General features: G+C 40.4%; 1 protein-coding gene across 1 annotated transcript in view; it reads right to left on the minus strand.

The window, feature by feature from the left end:
- LOC139216302 (protein kinase C beta type-like) overlaps nt 1–20,755 on the minus strand; it is a 74,418-nt gene that overhangs the window by 40,843 nt on the left and 12,820 nt on the right. The window contains exon 3 of the mRNA XM_070847393.1: nt 7,787–7,869. Within this exon, the coding sequence (XP_070703494.1) occupies nt 7,787–7,869 (83 nt within the window). The remainder of the gene's footprint in view (nt 1–7,786; nt 7,870–20,755) is intronic.

Here is a 20,755-nt window from a genome sequence, read left to right on the forward strand (position 1 = left end):
GGCGAGTTGCTGCCCCAAGCAAAGGGTTTTAAGCATCTTCTTTGGGGTCTCGTTCAGCAGTGAGGGAAAGAGAGACATACACACTGCTGCAAGCATATGCAGTAACGCAGATACTGCATCGGACCGCTGAATGGCAAAGCTCTCAATTTAGGCAACCAGATGATCTACGCTCCAAATCTCACCTCTGGTCATGAGCTTTGGGTAGTAACAGAAAGAATGAGATCATGGATACAAGCGACTACAAGGAAGCTCAGAGCAGACCCTCTGCTCCTTTACATCGGCCAACCAACCCAACACCAGATAACTGGAAGACAATGGATGGACGGATTGATGGATGAATGGGTTACCCAATGCTTCCTGGGGGGGGAACATGAATGTCTGTATCAAATGTCATGACAATCCATAAAATAGCTGTTGAGGCATGTCAGGAAATACCAAAAATGGCAAACTTGTGATGGTGCGAAGTCAGCAAGGTTCATCCTCTGAAGAACATGAATGTCTGAACATGAATTTCAAGGTGGTCTGTAGGTATTGATATATTTCAGTCTAGCTCGAGGTGGTGGACTGATGAAATTGCCACCCATAAAGCCATGAAAAACAACTTTAAAAACAAAGTACTGAACATGAAAACAGTTCATTCACACAACATGATAAACGATGATATAGAAATAAAGATATAGATGGGGATGATAACTGTAAACTCCAGAATTGCTTCTTTCTAGGGGACTTTTTAAAGAATAATATGATGCGCTGTCTGAAAGTTAGTACCTAAATAGACTTTATTTTCTTACACTACACTGTAGTTCTTTTATCATTTCACACTATGGTTTGTGTACACTTTTCTTTTGTGACATTTTCTTTTTCCTGGCTGCATGTTGCTTCAACAGTTTCCAACAGCCTTTTGTTGCACTCAATTTTACTTACTAAGACCCCACTAATCAAAAGCAGATGGTGTGGTGTGGTGCGTCGGGACAAACAAGTGTATTGCATGGCATATGTTGTATTACTGGGTGTCTAAACTGAAAGCCCCCTCATAACATCAGCACACGATGCCAGAGCAGTGACTACCCATTAGTCAGTGCTAACTCACACAGTGTTTTGACTGTTTCTTGTCATTGTGCTCTCTCACACTCTCCGATTTTCTTTTGTTTTGGTTTAAAAACACTGCTGTCCATTGTTTTTCCCTGCCAACAACATCAGTCAAATCCCCACACGCATGTCATTCATGATGCTGTGTGACAGACAGACGGACAGGCAGGTTGACAGTAGACAACACAGAGAGTCCTGAGTTGCAGTTGCTGACATAATCATCTTTTTTTTTTTTTCTTCTTTACCTTATTGATTTTGTCTCTAGTCCACTCACTCTTCTCACGCTAGTTTTTACTGACTTTCTGACATTTCGATGGAGGCAACCATCAGAGTGCTCTTATCACAAACCTGCTATGTAACTTAACAATGAGTCAATCGGGAACTATTTTGATGATTGATTGTTTGCAATTATTCGTCACTTTCTATTAAAATTACCAACCATTCCTCAGTTAGAACTTCTCAGTTGTGAGGACTTGCTGTTTTTTATGCCTTTTGTCACAGTAAACTGAATTTCTTTGGGTTGTGGACTGTAAGCTATTTGCATACGTCACCTAGGAAAATGAGAAATTGCAGTTTCCTGACATTTCATTTCAAACAATCGAGAAAATGTTAAGCAGATTAATCAATAACAATAAGTGAATGACTTACCCTGTCAAAACTATGGTGAGAATGGTGCAGTGTCTATGTAATTCACTTCAGACTGTGTGATGATACGCGTTACCTTTACTCAAAAGCTAAACAATGGACGCAAAACTAGTAACACGCCTCATATGGCTCAGTGTAAAGTTAATCAAAGTGTTGATCCATTAAGAAGTCCATGAATGTACTTACTGAGTCCAGACAACAAAATACTTCAACTGCGCAAGCAAATTCTATTTGTTTTGAGTCTATCCACCCACTCCGATTCATTAACAGACTGCACACTCTTTACAAAAAAGAACAAAGTAAATTGTGATACTGCAGAGGCTGCCGCAGCTGCCTCCTTTGTCCTGATCAATAAACCAAATGCAATGCCATTGTGTTTATCTTCCACAGGCTTGTAATTCTCTCCATGAGACTGTTTAACTGTTTCTGTGTGATTGTCGATTGAGGGAGATGTGCAGAGCAATCATTCTTAGAAAAAGAGGACTAACAGAATCACAGGAACAGTGAAGAATGACTGTGTGATATAACACAGAGAGTAGGGGAGTGAATAAGGGGCTGGGGGTGGTGGTTTCATCTTCACACCCTGAATGTAATTCCTCTTCCTTCCCTCCCTCCATATGCTAAAAGCAATCTCTCCATCACTTTGTCAGCCCTCCTCCTCTCTTAAAGGCTACCTTGTGGTTTCAGTGTGGTTTTTAAGCCATCTGGTCACACATGCTGTTAAATATATCATCGTGTCTGAATATGTTTAAGTTTCACTCGAATTATGTTCTATGAGATATTACGCTTTCAGTTGTTTATAGAGATCCGCGTAGGATCTCCAAATGGGGGAAAAATAAGTGACAGAAGGAAAAAAAAAATACCTGTAGCCCAGATTTATTCCAAAACGTGTCTAAAAATAAGTTTGAAGACATTAATACACCTTCAACTTAGAAAGAATCCTGGAATTTGTCTTTAACTACAGTTCAGACGAACACACAAGACTTTTAATGCAGTTTCATTGCACAAAAAAACATGCACTGAAAAAAAATACCTGAACATTCACAACTGTGATTGTTATATCATTTTAACACCAATATTTTGATTTTGCAAAAATAATCACTTAATCTGTCCTGCAGATGCTAAATGTTCTCTCGCTTTCATTGAATGACAGGAACTGGAATTAAAGGTCTTAATTTGTGGCACAGACACTCCTAGTTGTGCGCCAAAATACAAATACAATTTTTTTTAAAAAAACACCCCAAAATCCCATTAACATGTCTGAAAAGGACCTGGGGTGTCAAATCCTCGCATGAAAAGCACACTGAGATCAGCTTAGAAATGAAAGTGCATTCAGAATGTTCTCCAAAAATGAAGAAGCTGGTGTCAAATATTTTTTTGCCAATATGTCAATAGGAAGGTGTGAATACTTCACACTTGGTTGTAACAGCGGATTAGTGGTTCAAAGGGTCACTGGGTTTGAACCTGAAGGCCTGACAGTTTGTTCTCCCCGTGTCTGGATGGGTTTCCTCTGGGTGCATCTGTGGCCTCTTAAGAGACATGCAGGCTAGGTGGACTGTACACTATAAATTGCCCATAGCTGAGGATGTGTGTCTGTTTATAGACTGTCCAGGGAGTAACCTGCCTCTCATGCGGAGATATGCTCTGTGGGGGGCGAAGTCATTAACATCCTGCCTGAGTTCTGTGAGATACACTGAGCACAAAGAAAATCAATATCTGCAAATGAGAACATATGTTATTATGTGTACATACATTATTCCTCCATATGGATGGCCGGACTATACAGAGTGCATGTGTGTGCTCTGATTCAAGGTAACAAAATGTCTTCTACATTATTATGCTATTCTTATTCTTAAGCTAGTTTGGAGCAGTGCTATGCATGTGTGTATATATATCTCTCAGTAACTCTCATACACACACACATATAAACACACAAGCATAAAACACACTGTACACGCACAGTGAGTTCTATACCATCAGTGGGCTTTGGGCATGAAATGTAGGTTTCATTAGAGGATCTCATCCCTCGACCTTTCCCGCAGGGAACCAGCTCTATTAACCCAGATCTATAATTGACTTCTTCTTTTAAACATACATAGCTGACAGAAAGAGTGAGAGCGAGGTAGGGACAGGCGGGAGGTAAAAAGGGAGTGGTGGGCTGATTGCTGCAGACAATGAGACAATATTCCTGACTATAGGTAATAAATATGCTATCTGCTGATTGTGTCTTCCTCTATAGCTGCATCTGCTGTCCTTCAAAAGCATCTTCATTCCTTCATTTATGTGACCCACAAAGAACTCACTCGACATTTCAAGGACTCGCTGCCAATTGCTCGCTGCCTGAGGAGTAATCTCAGTCTGATGTAGATGGATCCTGTTACAGGCCTACAAGTAATGATTATTCAAGTTATTTACTAATGCACATAATATTGTCTCAATTAATCGATTATATGGCCCACAAAAGCTGTGAAAATTATTTTTAAAAAATTTCATCATGAGCTCCAAGAACCTCTTGATTTTCCAGACAAATAGTCCAAAAACCCAAAATATTCAGTCTACTATAAAACAAATGGAACTAACAAATGTGAGAAACTGGCAACAGAGAATTTCTGGCAGTGCTGCCCCAAAAGATTTACCAAAGTTGCCAACTTTTTTCCAATTAATTAATTCATTAATGGATTTTTTTGTTGATAGTTCTACACTATTGGACACTATTGGCTACATTAATCTTCGGGTTTGTAAATATTTGATTATTATATTAACAGAGCATTCCTCCTGAATTGGGACATTAAAGCTTCTATATTACGCCATTATTGGGAAAGACCAAACTCTGTCTTCTTTTCCTGCTGCATCTTTCAGTAAATGTGTGTGAAAAGACCCCATTTAGATTTTTGTTTTGCTTGTGATGTCATAAGGGGATATGTTAAACACGTGACCTCCTTCAGCACCATTGTTTTTTTTCACACTAATGCCAGCTCCTGGAAAACAGAAAAGATATCGTAGGCTAGAGTGAAGCACACAAACTGTTCTTAAACAGAGGGTTTAGAAAATGGCTGAAAACAGCTGCTGCAGGCATGTCTGGTATGACAAGAATCTGGTCTAGTAGGACCTCCAAATACAAGTATGAACTCGTAAAAAAGAGCAGAATAGGGGACCTTCAAATGGTGACAATACAGTGTGCTGAAAATGTTCTAAAAACCAGGAATCTGCCTCAGTGATCCTCTGGATAATCACGGTTGTCTTCTCTTAGGAATACAGAAATCCTAAACCAAGGAACACTTCCAGAATCTTGAGAAATAACAGCTTTATTTTACTTTGGCTGCACAGCAAAGCTGCATCTTAATCAGTGTGACTCAGTTCAACCATTAATTGTTGTAACTGACGATTTGACAGATAAAACTGCTGAGGACACCTAAAAATGTTACATGATCGAGCTGAATACGGTTGATATGTAACTGTTGGAAATGTATTCAGTGTTTTCATTTGGAAAAAAAGCAATTTATGTGCCAGTGTGGGTGAAAACATTGTGTCAGTAGAAATCTGACATCATTATTAGAAAATCCTGAACCAGGTGTTGCATAATGTTCCACGCTAAAGTTGGAGCAATGCGAAGAGAAAAAATTATTTTTGGTAGAGTGAATAAATACTGTGATTCTGATATTGCCACATCTCCACAGAATCAAAGCCTCCATTAGGTATATGTTACAAAACCTCATTATATTCATGGAGTTACATGACTAGCAGAAAACCCCTGTGTTTAAAACCTGTGCACCGTGAGCCTCCTCCTCGTCCTCCTTCCATAATCTCAGAGCAGGCTACCCGTCTTCCTGTCTCCTATATTTAAATGCGCAGCTAGTTTAGAGCAGCGACACCTTACATCCCCGCTGTGCACAAACCGAGGTCATAAGACCACGAACTCATTAAGGAAATGACATGGTGGGGGTGGTGAGGCCCCGTAATTAAGAGCATGGGCCCCCCGGGTGGAGTGGCATTTAAATAGAGGATGTACAGAATAGAGTTAGATGAAGAGGGAGGGATCGTGGAGAGAGACACAGAAAGGTTCTGGGAGAGAATTAAATGCATGGCAAATATAGAAATAGAGAGTGTGTCAAAAGTGTCGAAGAAGAAAAAAAAGAAGAGGGGGCATCCAGGGGGCAAAGACAGACGGATCGGATAGAGATGTGGAATGACATTCGAAGTGACTAATGAAGAAACGGGTTATCTGCTGGTTTTCAAAAAGTCAGCTGAAAGGCCTTTTGAAGATGTTTCAAAACAGGTAATGGGTTGATTTACAAGAAAATGCAGGTACTTTTGGACCTGTGACCTTGGGAATCTATGGGTCATGCTTTCTGCGCGCTTGCCAGGGAAAGCTTAACACATTCATTCTTTAGGTTGAAAAACACATTCTTTAAGTTGTTATTTGTAGGACTTCTCTAGACTTTCTGCCAACCTGCACATATAGGAGGAAGACAAACATAAAAAAAAAATGGTTTTAGAGAAATGTTTGCTGTGCTCGGCTATCTGTGCCCGGACGTGGCGGTTTCTGGCCCCGACTAACAAAAAACGCTACCAAAGCTATTTGTGGCACTCCATGCACGACTCAAAGGGCACTGAGAGGAGGAAGCTCTCAGGTGAAAGATGATGAAAAAGAAGTGAAGCAGATAAATAATAAGATAAGAAAAAAAAAAAGTTTGTGGGGATTCATCACTTATAGAGGACACACGCCAGGAAGCCAAAACGGCGAACAGCAGCATTTCCTCTGGAGGCGGCTCACTAAGTGTACTTGTGAGACTGAAAGGGCACTCCAGAGGGAGGCAAGGAAAGTGGCTGAGGAACTGAAAGACCGCTGGCTTTTTGAGAGAATGAAGCTGGCATCCTGATAGTGCTCTTGAGAGAAGGAAGACAACTAATTTTGTCCTCGTGATGGGCTGCATTACAGAAGAGGAGGTTTTCATTTTAAGAATGTAAGTCGGGCAAAAGACACGATTTCTCAGCTCTTTGAGAGAGTGGATGAGATTATGATAAAAGTGCCACTTAAGGGCACTTCCTACAGATTGTTTCATTAGCTGTTAAATGATGTGAAGTGTGATTTGGCTTATTTGCAGCACTGGGACACGTAACCACAGAGTATCCATGTAGGCATATGAGTGTAGATTTTGTTTAACTTTAGACACTTAGAAATAGATGCGGGGAATATCAGAGTTAAAACTATAACTATACTCCACTATAACTGAACTACACATAAAACACGTCATTTTTGGTCATAATTGGTATTGATTACAGCTCTTTTAACATAATTTGTTTGTATATTTACTTTGTATGTTTTCATTTTGTTTTATTGCTTCTTCGCAGTGTGCTACTTCTTTTCTGTTGCAACATTTATGTAGAGTGATGTTATGATGATGCAAAATCCACTCATCATCCACTGTGTTGTAAAAAATAAATGTGTCTCCTTAGTAAGACAAAAGAAAACCTGTGACCAAGGAACTACCTATCCCTACATTATCCCTTCTCATCTACAATGCTGTTTCACTTGTTTGTAGTAATTACACCGTGCCACTGTATTGCATCTAATTTAACAATGATATAGGGAAACACTACATGTAATGTTTTAAAAACTCAGATCATGATTAAAGTGCAAAACGCTTCCTCTTTAACCTCTCTGCTCGTGTTCTCCATCAACATTCCTTTTCACCGCTGAGGAGATAAACATCAATATCTTAAGTCAACATGTGACAGTGGAGCTGCTCAGTCGCTAATAATGGTTTTATTGGGAAGCTTCGGGTGTTAAATCTACTGTATAAAACAAACGCCACAGACATTTCTATGCGTGAGTGTGTGATGGTACAATCGAGACAGGAAAAAGAAAAGGAGAACAGAGAAAAAGGTGGAGGCAGCTCAACCGTAACGCTGGTGTTGACAGGTGATGGGAGCTCACGAGCTGGAAATGTCTCCGACTCTCTCTGTGTACCATTCCATCTGTCTTTTACTACTCACACTCATTCTCATAAACAAGCATACAATTTGAAATGGATAATTCATTTGTACTTACATCTGAGGCGGGGCCTTTATCAGCACCTGGACAGGAGAAAGTGACGAACTCATGGCAACGTTTGTGGACCACAAAGCAACACACTGTGGAGAGAGAGGCAAAAGAAAGAGCACCATCAGCCACGGTAAACATCGTGATAGACTCTGCAATCAAACCAGAGGTTGATGAATTTTTAAAGGCCAGCAAGAAAAGCCCGGGGCCCACCTGTGGACATATATGAGAAAGTAGATAAAAAACTATAACAGCTTTAAAGGAGTAGCCTAAAAATACTAAATAATGATGACAAAAACAAAACAAAGTGATACCTCTTGTGACAAATAGATAAACTTTGCAAAATGGCCGGTTTGCTGGTGGATTTACAGAGGATGCTTAAGTTGTTTAAGGATAATACTACAAACTCTTTTGCTGGTTGTTAAGGGGTTAACAAGCACTTCCTTCTCTCTCCATGCAAAACTGTGACGTAGGTCCCAACGTGACCAGAGGATGGCTGCTCAGCCATTAGTCAGTATCGGAGATATGTTCCGCTAATAATGAGAGTTTGTAAAAACATCCTATCGGAAACTCTCATTTCAAGTATTTCAAGCACGTATTCATTGTTTTTTCACTTCCCACTTGCTTGGCTGTTTAGTAACCAAAATCCTGGCCTGGTTGCTGAAAAGTCCACTGACATTCAGTCTGACTCAGTTGGCCTCGTGAGTTTCTAATCAGAATTTTGGAGCAGATTTTTTTATATTAGTTTTTATATTAGTATTAAAGGGAGCTGCACTGCGTTCAACGCTATAGAATAAGTCCAGCGGTGCTCTATCTGATGTGAGCATGTCGCACAAACTAAGAGATGAACCTCCTCGTGGTCATGGCGGAACATGTGAGAGTGTACCAACCGTTTTCTATCAAGTTACACAGTGACATCATATATGATCCCAGCTCTGTGTGCATCACTGGCTGTTAGCCGGCTTTGGCTTTAAAATGCTTAAGTACAATTTCAAATTGACATAATTGTATAAGTTGAGTTCAAGCTAAATTAGATATGATTTTCAGCAGCAGGCTTGATGAGCTATTTTGCTGTCTCCGGGCTGTTAGAAGCAGCACTCACTTAACCTATGAAAAGCTTTGGCGGTGGTAAATGTACAGAGGGATGCTGTGCGTCTGTCTTAACACCCACACTCACTTATTGTCACTCCTGCACCGTTGACTCATTGTCAGCCACTCTGGATAACAGCACCATCTAAATGTCTGGAAAGCAATGTAAAATGTAACCTCATCTTAATGTTACAGTGTGTACCAAAATGACTTCTTATTAACAGAATCTCCCGTGTATACAAAGTTTGCTGAAAAAAAAACAAAAAAACAAAAATCTACATTTACAACAAATTCAAGGTTGGCTTTTCTCTCCCTTGGCACAGATTTGTTGAAAACACACATAAACACACATGAAAGATCACAGACAGCCTGTGCAATCAGAATCCAAATGAGATGAAAAGCGTGATGTGGCCCCACTTTTCAGGTTGGTAACAGTCAGCGGCGCAGAAACATGCGAAAGCTTCGACGCATAGCGAGCCTGTCATCTCCGCCCTGATCAATGTCAGCTCCACTGACAGGCAAGACGAACAGGAAGGCTAAAAATATCTCGCAATCACACACACACACACACACACACATGCACGACCCTTATGATTGTGCCCCGGAGAATATTTACACGGTGTGTATTTCTCAGCGAGCGGCACAGAGGCGTGTTGTAAATGCACCGAACAACAGAGATTTTGACGATAGCAGCAGCCAAAACAGGGCAGGAAGCATCTAATGAAAATAAGAAAGCATCATTGAATCATCTTACACTTGTGAAATCTTGCAAAACCTGCTTGACTATATTGTAACTCACCAATTAATCAATTAGGTGATTGACAGAAAAGTGTTACATTTTCAAAGCAAAAAAAAAAAAAAAAAAAAATCAAACTCTCTGGTTCCAGCTTCTCTTTTGTGAAGGTTTGCTGCTTTTATTGGTTTCAAAATAAGAGTAAACCAAACAGCTTTGGAATTCAAGCCATTTGTGAAATAAAGCAAGTATCATTTTGGATTTTAGGCAACAGACAATTTGAACTATTTTCTGAAATTTTAGCAACCAAACAATAGATTATCTGTTAATCTGTTGAGTATTTTCTGGATCAATGAAAATAGCCGTAGAGAAGAGTCCCAACCGTACAAACACCCAAACGCGCCGATATTCCATTTGATCAAGGCGGACTGTCAGCGTGACGCAACGCGAGATACTGACGCAATTTTCATTTTCTACTGGAAATGTCAAAGTGCCAACACACCTTCTGACATGTCAAATACAATTTGAAGCTGTAATTTCATTGTAACTTTTAAAAACAGTTTGGACACACAGTTAACCTTAGCACTTCATTATAAATGTAAGGTCATTTCAAAGGATTTCAATAATCAGTTTTAGTAATTTTGCACTTCTTTACATTGCTACTCCTAATCATCATCAGCTACAACATGGAAATGCTAGGGTTAGGAGAGCTGTGAAGACATTTACAGGAGGCACAATCTGGACTGCCTCTTTAAAACTACTTACTACTACTTAGTACATTGAAGTATTTGCATAAATGAATTTGGCATCCACAGTTTTGGATAAGAACACACAGATCTTTGTCTCTGTTCTCTTGACTGATGCACTTTTAATATCAGCGATCAGATCACATATTTTCACTGTCAGCAGTCTCTACTGTCTCATTTACATATCTGGAAAACAGCTATTCTAATCTTTAATTCTATTCTCTTCTATTGTCTAACTTGCACTGATCAGCGGGGTTATAATTAATACAAAGACTCTCTCTCCAACACACACACACAAATCATATGCACCTCAATGGTACTTCACTCCCACGCAATATCCTCTCTTTGGTCACACCACCCACTCACTGCGATGATACCACACACACACACACACACACACACACACACACACACACACACACACACAACCCACTCATTCCAATGATAATGCGGATTGAATACACAGAGTGAAAGCGGAGTGATGGAGGTAGAGATAGAATTTGTGAGAGCTATGAGCACATATTGCTTCACAGCACCTTCTCCTCTGGAGTATTGCAACTGCCAAATCCCAAACCGAAACACACACACACACACACACACGTCACTAAAATAGAACTCTACGCTTTCCAACAATATGACCCTTGGGCAAACAAAATAATACCTCTTTACAAAAATATCCCGTGCCAGAAATTAAGCGTGCCCTCCATTGGTCCCTTTAACCAAACTCCCAACTTTTCATGCTCTCTGACCCCAATCCACCCCAATGATTACCTCATTCATCTATTCATACATCAGTCCAGTCGACACTACACAATGGTGGAAATTCAGCAAGGCGAGTTGCATAATCTAATCTCGCAAAGCCAGAGCAACTCATCAAGGTTACAGGGGGGCAGATAAAAAGTGTCTAAAAACAGAGATACAGCTCGACTACCTGAGGCAGATGTTTGATTGGCTGTAGTTGTCGTCATTTTCTACCCTTGTTTTTTTGTGTGTTTGAATTGCTCCAGTAAAGAGAAGGAGGAATTCTGAAACTTCCCATGACAATGGTGTGTGTGTAGTCATCTACGGCACGAAATGCATCACAGCTACACTTGCTAGTGGTTAACCCAGAAATCTTTGCTGTTGCTGAGGTGGTACAACGCAGTACAGCCACATATATTTGTGTCTTATAGGAAACGGTGATGGAAGAGACACTTTATTTTAATGTATATTGTATAGAGTTCATAAGCTATAGCTTCTGTTCCACCTGACAATCCCTTAAAGACGCTGTGAAAAATTCAGTCTACTACTTAAACGGAGATAATTCAGCTAAAGTTCAGAGGCAGAAAGACACCTCAAACACTCCTCTTCCTGCCATCTGTCTATAAATGCCTGTATTTTCTTGTTTTCTGAGCCCCACCCTCTCACTTTTCTTTCCCCTCTCATATATTGTATCTCGTAAGGATCGCTGGAGGTCAGCTGAGGCCGGAGCCTGAGGCCAAGCCTTCCCAGAGTTTTCCCCCGTAGCACAGCCATCATCTGCCAATCAATACTACATTTCATATTCAATAAACAATTATTTTTTGCATCTAAGTTGATGCTAGTGCAACATGCCAATTATGTTGTTAGCATTCGACAACTGCAGCTCTCACAGTCAGTTTCTGGAGCCGTCACTGATCGTTACCGCATTCAAAATGGTTGTTGGTGGACACTCCTTGAAAAATCCTCCTCCTCCCTCCTCCTCCTCCTCCCTCCTCCTCCTCCTCGTGCCCTCTCTGTACTGGTCTCAGGCTGACTGTGGTGTAGCTGGCACCCTGCCTACGTCCCTTCATTATTTATTGTATACATTAAAAATCCATGGCAAACTCAAGCACACACAAACAGTTTGATATGAATCCTAACACAGGAACAGCTACAATCTCTCCGCATCTTTCTCGCTTTGTAATTTCTCTCTGTGTCCACCTGCTCCTCATTTCTTGTCTCTGTTACAGTGACGTAACACATGTGGTTGTGACCTGGGTTTGGGTTACTAGAGAGGTAAGCAGCAGGTACCTGTCAAGTCTACCTGTAGCACTGGCTGGGCATTGAGTTACACTACGGGCTGCAGTTAGCACCTCAGAAATCCTTCCTCAGCCAATGGGGAGCTACTTTTTTCACTGGCAACTCCTTAGACTGAGGAGGATCAATTAGGCTGCAGTACAATCAAAGTCTGACACGAGAATTTTTCAGCCTTTGTGTTGTTCTTGTTGCTGCAGATAAAACTAGCTTCACTGGAAAGTCACTGCAACTCTTCAACTGCCACCTCTTTCTCTGTAATGTTGTGACTTGTATTACTGCTGTGCAAGTGCTGACATGTTGTTGTCATGGTGTACCAAAAGCTTTTTTTTTTTTTTTTTGTCATGAGCCATTTTCCCAGGAAAGAGCACGCCTCTGCATGAGCAATCCCTTCAGGGATCCACATGACTCTCTCCAGATACATGTCAGCTCCCTAAATGTACAATAACAGAGAAAATGCAGCATTTATACTTATACTGTGAAGATGCTGAAGCTATTAATCGGTTTAGTCAACTATTTTGATCATTTATAAATCACATTTACAAGTAAAAATACCTGGTCCTCAGATGTGAGGATTTGCTGTGTTTCTTGTGTTATATGATAATCTGAGTATTTTTAGTTTTGGACTGACTGTCGGGTAAAACGAGGACTTTGGAAGCACCACCTCGGGTCTAGCGAAATTATAATGATAATGAATAATCAGCAGATTAATCTAGAATGACAACAACCATTAGTTGAAGGCTGTGCGATGGGATTCACTAATTGCTTCTAAGGATGTTTAGATCCTTATCTAAACTTCATGCATAAAATTAACTGAAGCAGGACAAACATATTGGAATTCATATGATAGTTTCAAGTGTCTTGTGGTGTCAGTTGGATAAGAAACCAAAGCCCCCATATCAAAAACCAGTGATTTACACAATCAGTTTCAAAATGTAAAAGTGCTATCACTTTAAGTAACTAATTTAAATCCTGGCCAGCACAGTAGAGCAGTTACATTTGCATGTGGCTCATATGTACAACACACACACACACACACACACACACACTAGGACTTGAAACAAGTTTTTTGTTCAGCTACAGCTCTTTGAAGTGTCCCGTGTTGCCTCGGTCCCTCTCCGACAGTCACATGACATCATTATGTAAAATCTGGCTGTTAATCAATATCTTCCTCCCATCAAGCTTTTTGGACATCAATACAGTGTGAGCAGAGAGACTCTGACAAACAGTACCCACCTCTTACATCACAATACGAGTGCTTCATCTTACAGTCGGTAACACAAGAATAAATGTTTTGTTTACTCTTAACCTGAAACACACCAGCTGTTTTCTTTAAGCATCCCATTGCCCTGTCAGAGTCAACACTTACTACTGTAGACTATTTATGGCAGTATTACATTGTTAACAACTTAACCAAATACTAACAGACTGAATTAGAGTAATGAAAAGATTATGCTTTTTTTAATAGCTAATGCAGTAGACTATTTTCAAAGTCTATATTTTCCTCTTTTGACTTTATCATTTTTCTCACTTTTGCCTTCCTGATGTCCTTTTCGTTCGATTCTTTTCTACCATCTTTTTCTCCCCCCTCTCTCCTCACCTCCTTGTTCCAGCATATTCCGTTTCTGAAATGTTAGCAGAACACTGATGTTGCACATAGCGGTTTCCTCTAATGAGCTACCAATGTGTGTGTGTGTGTGTGTGTGTGTGTGTGTGTCCGTATGTAAACACAGTAACATGCTGTGCGGTCATATCTCAGATTTAGATACTCTCAGGTTCAATGTTACAACACAGAGTGACGACGCTCTGTGGTCAGTCATTAATCTATAGCTGCTAGTATATCACTGACACACGCGCACACACACACACACAGTGTTCCCTGGGTGAATACATGCTGCGACCGACTGAGTATCTAACTGTTTGATCAGTAGCTGTCATGCATGAAATAAAGACGCACTGGCTGATGGACTATCTGAGATCATCAACACTTATCTGTTCAATGCAATGTTTTTAATTGAATGTATCAAGCGACTGTGCATTCACAGCATTAACTTTAACTGAATTCCTAGAAAATGTGAATGCATGCGAGTTTCCCTCCACTACTGTTTTGGAAATATCACAAATTGAGTGCATGGAGATTAACAGCTGGTGGCGCTAATCCTCCAGCTGGATGCCATTAAAAACACTACAGAAGAGGAGGACGCGACATGATGATGAAATTAAAAGGTTGCCTGTCAAACCTCAAATGGCAGAAAATTCTGTGGAAAACATGATGGAAATATGGTATTTATGTCCACACAGATCTGACGATTCATCTGCCATTTTTGTCTCTCTAGTGGACGTTTCAGTCATCTGATTCATGGGGATCATAATAAGTCTCTTTCAACTTTTCCACCAGTGCAAAAACACACTTGCTATGAGAAGACGGACTTGAAGTCGACTTTAGCTTTGGCTCAGTATCAAACTCAGTCGACTGGTGACGTCACAAATGTGTAACAATATTCACATAAGAATTTAAACCTGGTTTACTTGTCAAATGTTTCTCTAATTCAGTGACAAGTCATAATGCCCCCAAACAGAAGATCTAAATGATCCCCCTCATTTGATTTCTACATAATGATGAAACAATATGTTAGGAAATCAGGATGCAGTGCTCGCTGCTGTCCTCTGCACAATACTGCACACGCGCATTCGATGTGAAAGCCTGGTTACTTTCTGACGGACATAATCATCTGTTTGCTTGCTAACTGAGACAAGAGGTGACAATTTGATTTTCACATTGTCTGGTATATTGACTGGCTGGCTGGCTGACTGGGTTCACTGACTTGACTACAAAACATCTCCATCAGATCTTCTCCGTGACCACGGCCTGTCAGACCTGGCACGGTGTTTAAACAGAGCGGAGAGAGGTCTGGGCGAGCCAGACTGCTGCTTCTTTTTCTTGCTCTTCCTACGGTCTCAGTGAAGAGCGAACATCCTGATGAGTGGGGTGAAAGACTCAAAGAAGGAGCTGATGCAACAGGAGGAAGACAAAAAAGAAGAGCAAGATAATAAACAAGAGGAAGAAAGTCAATAATCTGAAAAAAAAAAAAAGCACGCCATTCACCTTGGGCTCCTCCCCTTGTGTATGTGTGTGTGAATGTGTGTGTGTGAGAGCGCTTATATAAGGGGGCTGCACAGCCTACGCCAATGTATAAATACCCACGATGCTGCTGGTGAAGCAGGGAGAAGGGTCAGAGTGAGTCAGCACACCCATATCACTCCTCCTCTTTTCCTCTCTCCCTTCCATCAATCCATCCTCTCTTTTTCTTCTTCTTTTCCATTCTCCTCCTCCTCCAGCTCTACATCTATAATTTTTCAGGCTATTACACTGTATCTTTTCACCAGAAAAACACAGAGGACTTCACTTGGCAGGCAAACCGTGACCTCCAGTTGGTGGTGATCGTAAGACAAGCAACAACCAGTGTAAACAAAACAAAACAATCAATTACATTTTCACCAAAGGATTCTTTTCAATTGTGGCTCTTACATGACAAGGTTTTCAAAAGATCCATCATGCTGAATTATCGTGGATTTGAGGTTTAAGAACTACAATTCTATTCATTTTTCCTTTTCTATTCATAGTTTTTTTTTTTTCTTTATTGATTTATTTTTGAGATTGAGAGTCCATCTGTTCTTTAAGTGGCCTTGCTGTGTTTTTAATTTCAGAATCGCCCGGAGCACAGCACGAGAGACACTCGGCCGTTTCATTTCACTTCACTTCTCTCAGGACACACTGTAGACGTGTTTAGTGCATGTAGCAGTTAGCTGACACTGACAGCTCACGTGCAGTATTTTCACTGCTCGTTCGGTGCTGGAGTTAGCTCACAGTATTTTTCGTGCCTGCAAGTGATATTCCAGGTATTCCTCAAAAATCCCATTAAACTCCAATTGTAGTTTTGTCAGTTTTTCAGGGGATGAATAGAGTTTTGTATGATTTACATAACTGGGTGAAACATGAGCTGCATTTCCTGAGGAAATGTATATGAACCTTTCATGCTTATCAGTCATCTGGTATTTAGTGTGAACCGCACCTCAACCGTCATTAGCGTCATCTCTCAAGTGCATTATTAAAACAGCAAGACAGCTTCACATTGGACATCTCTAAGTGATCATTATTTTACCATAAAACTGTTTACACACTGATTCCACTTGTTATAGTATAATATTGGATATTACTATCTAACTACCCCACTAACCAACTGACATCTAACTACTGTAGCTGTTTTTAAAGTATTGATATAATCAATGATTAAGTTAGACTTGGAAGGTTAATTCTAAGATGGATCATTTTTGACTTATGGAAGACTGTAGGTCAAACTATGACTTATTGATACACAAATAAACGCAATGTCACCAAGCCAAGAACAATCACTTAAATGGACTGTGATTAATGATCGACCACACAGTTACAACATCAATAATCTTGTCATAAGAAGATATAGTATCCTCTAATAGTGTTGGACCTGTTCATCCCCTGTGAATATCAGTTAATACAGTATGTCATTTCTTTCAATACTGTACTATCGTACATTCAATTAGAAAAAAGAAAAGAAAAAAAAACAGGAGACACTACAGTCTGGCTGGCTTCACGCTCCGTTCGATTTCAGTTTCAGCTCTGTGCCAGCGCTCTGAAAGAATTCTGGCACAAGACGATTTTACGTGGTCCAGCTTACACCTCCACCCTTATCCTCTCTCTCATTCACTCCATCTCTCTCTCTCTCTCTCTCTCTCTCTCTCTCTCTCTCTCTCTCTCTCTCTCTCTCCCATCTCCATCTCTCTCCATCTCACTCTCATTCACTGCATCCCTCTCACTGTCTTTCATTCACTCCATCTCCTTCTCTCGATTTCTGTCCATGACAAGGAACTCACACTCTCATACTTGGGTCCATTGCCCTCGTGCTTTTTGTCAGCATTGCCTTGATTCACGCTCATACAGCTGCAGACTTGCAGACCTGGGAGCTGCCCGGTGTATGTACAGCAGTGTGGGTGTTCAGGGCCTTGCCCATGGGCATCCTGGCAGAACTGGTTTGAGAGTTGAGAGTGTCTGTATCGGTTTCTTCCAAATGTGCTGGCGGAATCAAACTTGCAACCTCGGCTTAACGTGACAAAATCGCCAAAATGATTAAGGTTTATCCTCTGAGTACCATAAATGTTTGTACTTAATATCATGGCAGTGGGTGAGATATTTCAGTCTGCATCCAGACAGTGAGTCAACCGACAGACTGATAAACACCATCCATGGAGCTCAACTCAATTTCAAGCCTTTGAATCTGATATTATAGCAATGAGGCTCCAACTAAACTTTATTTTCAGTGCTGATTAACACAAGGTGAGGTCTTAAAATTGATGGTTTTGTTCAACTAAAAATCTAAAACCCAAACATGTTCAATATTTGAATGATATAACAAAGGCGAACACAGCAAATGTTCTGGGAGTGATATTAATTCAAGGGGAAAAATTGATCTCAATATTGTTGTTAATTAATCTTCTGTCGAAGGACTAATCAGTTGATTGTTTCAGCTCCAGATGACTATGATGGTGTCTATACCCCCAGAAATTCTGAAGTTCAACATCCTACTCGCAACTAGAGTTCACAACGTAGAATGGAGGGAAGGATGGAGGCTGAAAAGCAGCACAGCTTGTAAAAAAAAAAATAAATGTAATTTACATTGTTAATCTTTGCTCCAACAATGGATGTCTGTTCTCTTTCTCCATCTCTGTTTGTGTGTGTGGAGGGCACTTAGTTTCCTCTCATAGCAGTAAGTGCAGCTACCTCCACAATATGACCCGAACAGGCAACTGCTGAACATGTCCAGACAAAACACACACACACACACACACACACACACAACCCTGTAATCTCCTGTACTGTAAATCAACTTTTATCCTCCTTCACTCCCTCCACTGCCATTTTCCCTCTCTCTCTCTCTCTCTCTCTCTCTCTTGACTCCCACGCAAACAATACCTGCTGTTTTGGTCCAGACAGCAAGAAATAAAACTGAGGGAAGGAAAGAATAAGTTCGAGAAATATAATGCCTGCATAAATCATATACATATGACTGTTTGCTGCATCCAATTTGCTGAAGAGTTTTAGTTAGGTCGTCATCGTCAACACGCAGTTTTATCTAATACACTGATTTACTCATTGACTCAGAGAGAGGGAGAGAAGTGGTATGAAGGGGATGAGGGAGCGGGAGTGGGAGAGAGAGGACGCAGGGGTGAGAGTGAAGAGCTGATATCAACAAGAGAGCCGATGAGACTAACAGGTTTGAATACCAAACAATCAACTAAATACAAGTTGTTAAGATGCTGACATCCATTGCATGAAGATGAGAAATAAATTTGATAAGTTAACTTATATCTCGTGGACGGATACTCGGAACGGGCACAATATGATGAATATTTGCAATCAGATCGATACAGCCGTGATAAAAAGTGTTGTGTGTCACAGAGGTTAGCGCTGAATAAGAAAAAGATACAGAGGCTGTGCTCTCAAGTTCCAGTGTTCGACAGTACAGTAGATCTGCAGAACACAAATGTGGTGCAAACAACAGTCCACTTTGTGAAAGTTAATGTGCTCATCTAAACAAGCAAATCTGTGGTTTTTCTTCAGAACTGTCCGTGGTGCATTAGGGAATGAAATGGACTGCATTTAACATCGTGCTTTTACCCAACGCACTTTACCATTTCCCTCTCAGTCATCCATTCGCACTCTTAACATAGATGGCGGAGAGCTACCATGCCACCATGCAAGGTCTAACCACTGGCTTTACTGTCTTGCTAAGGACACTTCAACGTGTGCTAAGGACTGAACCGCCGACCCTATAATTAGTAGTCAAGCAGCTCAGGCCTGTGAGGTCACTGCTGCCCGTCATTTTTACTCTTAAGCATTGAGAGACTGTGTGGAAACTATTTTTCAGGAAATGACTTATTTTTCTCTCTAATGAGAGCACTAATTAAAAAACGACACTGATGTAGTTACCATTATTAATGTAACATTAAGTTACAGTACAGTCACATAAAAACAATTGAGCAATATTTAATACTTTATATCTGAATGTGTTTTTATTTAATATGTTTTTGCAGTTACAGTGTGTGTGTGTGTGTGTGTGTGTGTGTGTGTATTTTGGAGGGCAAGGCAGGTTTACAACAACTCGCTCAATGCTTGGCAACAGACCAGTCCTGCCTGGCTGCCTGTTATCCTCTTTACATGTGCAGACACACAGCCACAGACATACATAATTTATCTATCTAGCTATATTATATTGACAAACACATTTTGTCTCGTTTCCTCTTCATCTTTGAGTTCTTTCTTGCACTTGTTTTTGTGGCTTTCTTTCAAATTAAAGTTTAATTGGGTTTTAATGGTGTGACAGGAAAATAAAACACCATCATGTTACAGAGATTGTTTCCACTCATCTGCAAAGAAGAAACAAAACTCGATGATGATGTCAAATTGAAGATACCGTGGGAGGATGATATTTAAACAATGCACTCTCTCCTACTCACTTTAGTGGCAGAGCGCATAAAGTCTCAAACTCGACAATATTATATTCGTAAACTGACAAAGAGATGGACAGGAAACGATAAAAGGAAACTAATGAGGGGTGAGACAGTTACAGCAGGAGAGACAGGAAGAGGGGAGGAAGGCGCAGATGACGGATGAGAGAGAGAAAACATGAGATGTGAGGGGAGAGTGGCACAAAAGCAGAAAGTCAAATAAAGAAAGAGACACAGATGGAGGGAGAGACAGAAAAAGAGGTCTGGGATCACTGCACTCCTGTCTGCTCGTGTCCCTGTTGCTAGGTTACCATCCATAGACGAATGGGTTAAAGTATCTCAGGAGCAACAGTGACATAGTTAGCTGGTCTCCATCAGACAACACACACACACACACACACACACACACACACACACACAGAAATGGAGCAACTCTGTATTTATATTTAGTCATTGGTATAAGAAGGTGTGCACACAAGCAAACACATACCACATAGACAAACACATCACAGACCGAAAGCCCAAACATGGAGCGATTGCTTATTACTGTGGACTGAACAGAACCACTGTGTTAATATGGAAACACACATTTAGAAATTAATGGTTCTTACTGCCACGGATGCTTGTAGCTTAAAAATATAACTAACTCACTGTAAAACACCATAAAAATCACCATTAGCACGACCTTAACACATTTTCCACAAGACAAACCTTCCAACAACATTTGTTAAGCTTTAAAAACCTATATTTTTAAGCTGTGTACAGTTGTATTTTTTGGACCAGTTCTAAATGTAGTTTGTAATTAAAAACAGATTAACTACAGGTTCCTTGGTA

This window comes from Pempheris klunzingeri, chromosome 17, assembly GCF_042242105.1.
Source record: "Pempheris klunzingeri isolate RE-2024b chromosome 17, fPemKlu1.hap1, whole genome shotgun sequence".
Classification (NCBI taxonomy): domain Eukaryota; kingdom Metazoa; phylum Chordata; class Actinopteri; order Acropomatiformes; family Pempheridae; genus Pempheris; species Pempheris klunzingeri.